Source organism: Photinus pyralis, unplaced genomic scaffold (genome assembly GCF_008802855.1).
Source record: "Photinus pyralis isolate 1611_PpyrPB1 unplaced genomic scaffold, Ppyr1.3 Ppyr1.4_unclustered_Scaffold3971, whole genome shotgun sequence".
Taxonomy (NCBI): Eukaryota; Metazoa; Arthropoda; class Insecta; order Coleoptera; family Lampyridae; genus Photinus; species Photinus pyralis.
This window is the reverse complement of record NW_022171494.1, coordinates 1-9685: the sequence shown is the minus strand read 5'-3', so window position 1 is coordinate 9685 and position 9685 is coordinate 1. Positions and strand designations below refer to the sequence as shown.

General features: G+C 36.1%; 1 protein-coding gene across 1 annotated transcript; it reads right to left on the bottom strand.

The window, feature by feature from the left end:
- Positions 1-7976: 7976 nt before the first annotated feature.
- Positions 7977-9035, bottom strand: LOC116182137 (SAP30-binding protein-like). The gene is made up of 2 exons (XM_031502633.1): positions 8510-9035; positions 7977-8460 (listed from the first exon to the last, which is right to left on the bottom strand). The coding sequence occupies exons 1-2, from the start codon at positions 9033-9035 to the stop codon at positions 8132-8134; spliced, it is 855 nt and encodes a 284-aa protein (XP_031358493.1). The 3' UTR covers positions 7977-8131.
- Positions 9036-9685: the final 650 nt, after the last annotated feature.

The following is a 9685-nucleotide window of genomic DNA, read 5'->3' as shown; positions in this document are numbered from 1 at the left end:
TAAATCGCCTTTATTTCCTATACCTAATGTTGCCAACTTGGCACAAAATAGTGGATTTTAGTGCCAATTTGACCACTACTGTGTGCGCTTCTAGCTTAGATGGAGATTAAATCTGACCAGTCTCTTGACTAACTCAATAACCACAACCTGACAAGATCGCCTGTCTGTGTAGAGTAGCAAAATGATTTTTAGGAAGTTTCTTAAGCACGTTGGATGCGAAATTTGGCATTAAAACGTTAAGAGTAATCAAAATGAACATTGGTAGTTTCAGAATTTTGTTTGTTCTAGTTAAAACGATGCGTGAAGAGACCAAATCGATCTAATTATTTCACTAAATTTCCATTTCAATACTGCAAGGTATGGTATTGGAAAACTTATCTACGTTTGGATAGCGTTCCGGGAAACGAGGCAGTTTGTCGCGGAGGATATCGTCCATTTTTTACTTCATGTGGATAGTAGAACAAGACAACTAATCAAGAATGTGACAGAAAAGCTATGAAAAATCGCTACTACCTTCGGCTACGTGAGGATTTGAGAGATTTAGGCATCGGGTGAATATGAGAATCACGTCGCAGTTTTAGCTGAAAACGTCGACGTAAACGATCGGTGACGCATCGGTTGCTACGTTTATTCAGGTGGTTGCAAAATATTGATGCAGACGACGGCAATGACGTTGACCTAAGAATTAAATGTACGCCCTGACGCAATGTCATTGCTGTATGATATACTCGTAAAAATTCATGACAAAAAGAACAAATTCATGTACAATTCCTCTGGAAATATACTCTGTTAGTAGTTTCACTTGTGCGTTTTCTGAAAGAAAATTGAAAGTAATCGGAATTTTCTGGTTTTTTATTTAAAGCATGATAATAACTGTTTTATTGCGCAACTTTTCCCTAATTTGACCATCGTCGTATCTTCTATGGTTTCGAAGATCACCATGACAGACATCCTTATCTTGGACACAGTGTATATAAAACAAAGTCGTGTATGTTACTTCATCCACTTATAACTCAACAACGGCTGGACCGAGTTTCATAATATTTGATTTGTTGGATTCATCTCCAACCCGAATAGCAGAATAACTATTAATAGTCCAAGCAACGAAGCCCAAAAAAGGCTGAATAGAAGAAAAAAATCGTGTAGAAGCCAATTTTGGCACAGATGTAGGGGAAGGTATCCTGAACAACATACTAAAAGTACTGAGGGGTGGGGTGTGAGCTAAGGGAGGGGGGGAGGTTAAAGGTCCCTTTTTTTAGTTTGTCGTAAATAATTTGAAAACGGTTGCTCCTAGTTAAAAATTTTGCTCTAGAGAATTAAACAGCATAAAATTATCTACAAAACGATATAGCACAATATATAATAATAATAATAATACTTAATGAAATCCAGAGAAAAGAAAAATCAAATTTTTTTTAATTTTAACCGGTACGCACACGGGGTGTCCGAATGCGATTATGATACGTAGGCGGGAGGGTGGAGGTCCACGGGGAGTGCATGCTGGAGGACAGCAAGGACGTCATTAGTTCACTCTAATCACGCTATGAGGCTCCTATTGTTCAATTGTTTCATCCATTCAAATGCAACATATTGTCCCATGACAACGACGTGAACGAACTCATTCAGTTCCATTGTCTTTAGTGGGTCTTTACGATAAGTTGCGCATCTTAAAGCTAGTGTGTTTAATTGACTTGTGTTTTACTTTACTTGATGCCACATGATTAACTATGGCTGATAAGTGTTTAATTTGCGAGGATGATGTTGACAGTAATTTATGTTATGTATAAGTGGGGAAAAATGGAATAAATGGATTAGTAAGATCTAGTATTCTGAGAAAAAATGGACAAGGAGACAGTTTTAGGAGGAAAGAGAGCGGCCTGTGTTTTTTTACAGATACAACATTGGGTCAATAACCCCTTACCCAATGGGGTTGGGCCAAAGGAGAAGACGAGGTACTATTCCCAGTAACCACAAATGATCCAATGGCACTCGAGGCGCTAGTTAACACAATATTTTGCCGATGTACAACTGGGTGCAGAGGGAGGTGTGGCTGCCGCAAAGCAGGAATTGCTTGCTCCGTCGCTTGCGGCAGTTGCCTTGGCATGTGCAGGAATGGAGCCCCGAACGATGCCATCGATGACGACGTCGACGATGACGATTTTGACTCCTGCCCACACAATCTCGCTTACGTAACATAATCGCAATCATACTTGCCGTGTATTACGACTATTTTAAAATTTTTGATTTTTCTTCCCTCTGTATTTCATTAAGGATCATCATGACTTATATACTGTGCTATATCATTTTGTAGGTAATTTTATGGTGTTTAATTCTCTAGAGCAAAATTTTTAATTAGGAGCAACCGTTTTCAAATTATTCACGAAAAACTAAAAAAAGGGACCTTTAACCCCTCCCCCCACCCTTAGCTCATACCCCACCCCCCAGTACTTTTAGTATGTTGTTCAAGATACCTTCCCCTACATCTGTGCCAAAATTCGCTTCTACACGATTTTTTCCGCTATTTTTCCTTCGTTGCCTGGACTATAAAATATAGAAAAAAACACGAAAAAAATATAAAGAAAATTATTAAAAAAGTAATTAACTAATGACACCATCCGATGAAATGTTGTGAGTCTTGCCAGCCGTCAAATTAAACACTACCAAATTAAGTGATAGCCATACTTCCAAATATTTCAAGTGTGCACAGTGTGCCGCTTAAAAATACGCAGTAACTACTCCAAAATAAAGTCTAGGTACACATTCTAATTTTGCAGCAAATCGTCAACATATTCTGAATCGACATCTCTTAAGACACAAGTCTTCAAAAGTTTCTGAGTAAGTAAACACCTCCCGAAATTCCCACAAACGGGAAAAAAACAGGATTTTAAGTTTTTCAATCGAAAGGCCTTATGGTGTACTCCCAATGAACTTGGAATTTGGATTTCTTCTTTAATTTTTTTCTCAGCAACCATAAGAGTTACAAAGATGGTCTTTGAATAGGTTTTTGGGTATGCCCTATTCAATTTTGAAAATTTTTTTTCAAAATTCCTACCACGAAAGGGTACACCCCTAGTGGGGGGTGCGAAAAAAATCTGATTTCGACGAAATTTGGTATCTGGGGGTTTTTGAACATGAAAATGACGAATTTGGAATAAGTTTTTGAAAATTCGAAAAAAAAGTTCCACTGCAATTCTTGGCCGGACAACGAAAATGGCGAGAATTTCACGAAATTTGTTGTGTTGCAAATAACAAAAAAATAAGGATTTAAGTCGATATTATCATAACATGATCACAAAAAATTCGATATGTCGATCATGCTATTCAAGTCTGCAAATTCGATTCCAAAAAGAGCCCTAAGGAGTTTCTAAACAAATCAGAACATTTATTTCTTATTGTAGAATCTACCAGCGGACACCGAAAAAAAGTTCAAGGGTTCAAAATGGAATATGACCCCTGAAAAAAACTCAGACATCACCATTCTCACTTCCATTGACTGACCAATGATGTAAGCCCTCGCTGTAACCGAGGCTGTAACTTATATTCCATATGCAAGTTAAATGTCTCAAACACTGCAGGATATAAAAAAAACTGTGTAGATCGGTAATGAAGCGCATACAAACCTATGCGAGGACCTATGCTTATATCGAGGCTTTATAAACATCAAGTCTTAAGATAAGCCAAAGAATTAGTCCATTACGTATGTACCTACATCGTATTTAGGAATACCATGTATATCTTAACCTATAATGGTCAATATTGGAAATTTTTATTTCAGAACATTTGACGAGGTCTTTTGCATTGTATTGATTTTCGAGAAACTATTTTAATGATTTTTTATAACTTAAGCAATCCTACCGTTTTCTAAGATTTATCAAGTAGGGAGCCTCTAATATTTTATAAATGTGGGACCAACGCCACATGTGCATCTTAAAGCTAGGTATAATTTTTCATGAAAAAATAAGTGAAAATAGTGTACCTACCTACTGGAATTTTGATTAAGTAATTGCTTTAAAACCTTAGCAAACACTAAATCTTCCCATCAGTGTATCATAGATTCACTCACTGGTGACTTTCTTAATGGTTATAAAATGGAAATCTAATACCTACAGCACAGATTAAGTATGGAAAATTATAATTACGGCAATTGAATATATACGAGTTTGGCAATGAAAACTAGTCCCTTATGGACAACATCCACAGATTCAGAATGCGCAGCAAAATTTTGAATAATTCAATACTTCGTCTAGATATACCTAAATTGGTATTGAATTGATGAATAATTGAACGGACGATAACAGTAAAATATTTCGTAAATATTTCTATGAACATGAACGCATCCAAAACATAACACGATCTTTATAAACAAAAGAATTGATTCATTAAAGTATGCAAGAAACATTGCGAATATGAGGAGGGGAAATTAAACGTATTGTTTATTTATACGAATTTAGAAAGGACAGCATGTATTTAACAATAACAAATACCTAAAGTCGCAATATTAAAAACAATCACAAAGTATTTCCTAATAAAAGGAAGCGAATCGTAAATGAAATAAAATTAGAAAAACGTAGATTTCTAATTTTAAATTAGCTAATTAAAATGTAAGGCTCCATAATATATAAATAAAAAAAATGCGCAATGCACCAATTAATAGAGGGATTGCATTAACACTGAGGGTGCAATGAGTGCGGGATAGTCGATTGTGGTTGCTATATCCACATACACACACAATGTCATAATCAGCTGATTTTCTTTGTTTGCAATTCAGTTTGCTAGAATCTTCCAGGGTCGATGACATGCATTTTAAATGTAAACGCACGATACGCAAAAAAGCTACAACGCAGTATTCGGTTAAAGATAGCCAGAATACAAAAATTCCTTGCATGACGACCTATTTATTTCTTAACCCAAACCTTGAACGATTCCTACCTTTGTAATGTACACGCAAATTATTCTGGGATAACCCGATGTAGTTATATTTTTCTTTCGCACTCCACGCACGTGGCAGGGGACTCTTCTCTTCGTTCACTGCCGGATACAGTTTTTTTAAACGATCCACCGCACCATTTTGAGTCTCAAACGAAGGATCCATCGCACTCCAACTACTACCACCGGCGGCCATTACTAAACTCGCTTGCCCTTCGAAGCCTATGCGCAGGCTTCGGAGTTAACAGGTTTGGTAATCAGCTGGCAGATGTCACAACACTACCTACTATCACATGTTTGCGTCGTCATAGTAACTGCGTCGTACACGTGCATCTAACTCGTATACTACACAGCCTGTTCTTTAATTTAATAGTAAAATAAACGAACTCTTTTTCCCGTTATTCTTGACCACGTTACGAATTATTCATTGTTACGAATAAACGTTTTGACACTACAAAATCACACTGTATCAACTTCGCAGTAGGTAGGTACAATTATTTTGCCACAACCGAGCAATAATCGGTTGCGATTCTCAAGTGTTTTGATAAATAATCAAAATTGCAAAACACATTCATTTATATATACAAGGTGGTGAATTGCGTAACGCACCATAGGGATTTCAATGTAAAATTCATAACATGCGATTATTGGCCCCCCAAATTATTTTAGAGCAAAAATGTATTAAGGTTTTTTGTAGAAAAAATCTTTTTACGCCAATCAACCGTATTAGTTTTCAATTTTTTGCATAATAAAGACGGAAAATTGGAAAAATAAAACCCGCATCTTTTTCAATAATCTGCAATGCCATGCAATTTTCTAAAACATAAAGAGATATCCAGTTATCAATTAGCAGCAGTTCGAAATTGATTTTATGATCCACTTGGTTACTGTCTTGCAGTTAATGGTAACTTATTCGAACATTTATTGTAAATTGTTATATTAGCAAACCGTTTTTAGTAATTTGGTCTTTCTTTATGTTGAATTCGCTGTTCTAAATATCATACTTTTTGATAGAATTTGATTTGTTTTACAGCAGACATTCCATGGCAAGACGGATATTGGCGTAGTTTTTGTATTATAAATTGTCGTTTTAAACAATCCTGCCATCTTTTGTTCGCCATGGAAACCTAGATGTCTGCAATAAAAACATTTTAATGCATCAAAACTAAGAACTTTACGCTCTTTGCAAAAACTTCAAAATATATAGGATGGTCCGTCTCAAAAAATACAGTTTAGAGTCATATAAGAAAACACCCTGATGCATAAAAACTGTGTATCGCGATGAATTCTACATAAAAAAGTACTCTAAGAAAATCAATTATCTTTAATAATAAGAAAGTTATGGAGCATAAAGGAAATCGACTACATTCGAGAAACGCTCCCTGGCGGCCAAACGATTAGAGCTCGGATTAGAGATAGCGCAATTCTATTTGGCCCAGTCATTGTTTCTTTAAAATTGATCTCCAGACACCTAGGCCTATTTTTCTCTATCTCTTAAAATAAAGGGCGCTTCCATAAGAAAGTGTCCAATTTGGAACAACCTGTGCATATCTTTCGACACTTAACTTCTCAGGATATTCGCAGTGTGAAGCTTATCGATTTTACCGGCAGATACCCTCGCAGATACCTCAAGTTTCTACCCTCCGCTTTCCCTTTGCTAGTAGCCTTTTTTGACATTTTGTTCTCTCATTTTACTTTTTGATCCCAATGGCCGATATCAAAAGCAGACGCTATATATTTAACTTTTGGTATTTCTTCATGATAGAGGTGTTCAGTATTTATAAATAGGTATGTCTGACTTTTACTTTTTAGTACCTACTTATCTAAATAGTTTTCAGATGTGCTTGTACAGTTCTGCTTTACCACACAATTAAACACAAATATCTGTGCACTGTGGTCTTCGTATTAGCATTGTTTAAATACTTTAAACAATGGTGTTAGGTACTAAGAATCATTCTCTTTTGGTAAATTTACTCAATAGCAAACGTTATCAGTGCCGGTTTACCGGTTAGGCACGCCTAGGGGCGCCTGCCATTTAGGGGCGCCAGCCGCCAGTGTACCACCAAGTATCGTACGCCATGAGCAGTACGCACACTAAATGGAAATTCCCATAAAGATGTGCTTACTACTTTTTAAATTCAATTCCTTAGTGTTGTATCATTTTTTACGACAAAGATTAACAGTAATTACACATTCATTTTGAAATATGTACATTTACCTACTATATAACAGGATATGAAAACTGAGAAGCTGCAATTTTTGTATCAAATTGATATACGTAATCGCAGTGCTACTATGAACTTTTTAAGAAATTCTCTCGGCAGAATGAGACTTGAATTGGCACTTCTACACATGAATAGTGATATATTAGACCGCATAAATGTTGAGGAAATTTTGGATAAATTTGCTTCACAAAAGGCTAGAAAAAAAATGTTTTAGAGAACTATGACCTTTTTATTATTTAAAAATACCTTTTTCGATTCAGTTTTAGAAAATTATTATTTTTTGTTATCTTAAAACGCAAATAATACTATTCCATTGTCAAGACTAATTTTTTAATAAAGGATTTTTTTAAGGGTCGGGTGGGCGCTTAAAGGGCTGTGCCTAGGGGAGAAAATGTTCCTAAACCGGCACTGAACGTTATGCCTCTACTGTAAGCATATCATACCTTATGATAGCAAATAGGAGGCCCATTTGCGTAAAAAAACCAAACCAGTTTATTTTCTCAAGGAGAAGCAAAAGAAACAATCGTCTTATACCAAGGTCCCTTGCTACTGGTATTGTTACTCCATATACGCAATTACAAAATGGTGGAAACAAACATATTGCAAAACCATAAATACATGTGGATACCAGAAGAAACAACATTTCACGGATAATTTAAAATTCCAATAAAAAAATCTGTATTGGTTTTTAAAAACAGTTGCCCGACTCTTATAGCAATCTGTTGCAGCAATTCAGCTTTCAGGGTACAAATTTTCAAAAGCCTGCACATAAAACTTTCACAAAAACATCTTACTAGAGCTCCCAAAAAAATAATATAAACAAAATTACTAATCACAAATTTATAATAATAGGTACTAACCTTAAATACTAATCACATGTAATGTAATGTAATCACATTCGTATAGTTTTTTCACAATAAATCTACAAATGTCCGCAGCGTCATAAACTATAACACTTCATGATCTCCCTTCCTAACTCATTATGGTCTCGGTTTCTTAGGTAGTGATCCAAATGCAGATATCACTGTGCCTTTCGTGCCGGTAGCGCTACTTGTAAGAGAGGGCTGCACCAACCCGGCCGGTTTAATTGTTTGCGAAGATGTACTGTTACCCCCTGGTTGGTCCCATTTACTTTTTCTTTTTTTGGGATCTTCGTCGTGTTTTTTGGTACCCGACATTACTTCCACTTTCGACTTCCTATCCTTTTCACGTTTCTCCATCTCGATCTTCTGCACCTTGGCCAGTTCTTCGTAGAACGATTCCTTTCCCCATCTAAGAGGATCGTATATCTCTGGTGGATAATTTGTACCTGCAAACAACAAGAGTTAACCGCAAGTGCGCGACTACGATTGAAGTACCTAATTCGTTAATTCCACAAAACTGGATTAATTTCTCGTATATGCTGGGATTACGAAAATCTTTACGTTGTTGAATTAATGCGTTCATATCTAATGCATTGTTTTGCATTTTTTCATGTAATTTCAATATTTTATCTTGCAGATCGGCAGAACAATGACCTGGTGGTTCAGGGGGTAGCTGAATGCCGTCATCTTCAACTTCGTCGACTTCCGCAACAAGAGTGCTTTCTTTATCAATGATATTTACAATTGTTTTACTCCCGTGTAAATCATCAGCTTCTGCATCATCGTCGGATACATAAGTATCATCATGGTAAGAGACCAATTTGGCAACTTTTGTAGTAATTTTTGAGGGTATTGGTGTAGATGGTCGAGATGTTGGCGTTGACTTGTTTTCTGGTGAAACACTTGGAGTTGTTAACGTAACAGACCCTTGATTCTCGTGTGCATGCTCTGTACCATCTTCTTCGCCCTCTGAATCGGTATAAGATGCAGTAAGAGATGCCAAAGCCATACTTTGATTCATTTTGGGAGTATTACAAATTACGCTTATTACAAGTTTGCGCACTTTCGTGTGGCGACAATTACACAGTACTGTTTAATTACTTGGCATTTATACATTACTTATACCAAAACAACATTTAAAAACACTGAAAATGAAATTTAGTTTTGTTGAGTTAAAAAACATCAATTTTAGGTTAGTACAGAAAAAATTCTGTGATAAACTGTGTCTACGCTGCCCTGGCAAACTGAACCATCTTCTGTTTTACGTTAAGGCTTGTTTACACGAGAACAGACTTATTCAATCATGTTGGCGCCCTCGGACATGCCCTTTCAGGGACTTTCTGAGCGTGGTGCCACTGCAAATGTGATTACTAGGCGGTCACCTTTCGCAAGTATGCCCCAAGGTTAGCGCTTAATTTCTGCAACTATAGCTGAAAACAACTTACCCCCTACTTTCTACTTTTCAAATATTAGGCAAGCCATTTCCATATGAGAAATGTGTTTCGATTATCTCCACTTAAAAAAAATACTTTTACAAAATTATGTAAAAATTGGGACAAGTGTTAGTGTTTGTTTACAATGAACGTATACGTAAGAAATACATAAAACTTAAAAATTTCGCAAAGTTGAACTGATAGAAACATACGAAGGTGTTTACAATGAACGTAATTT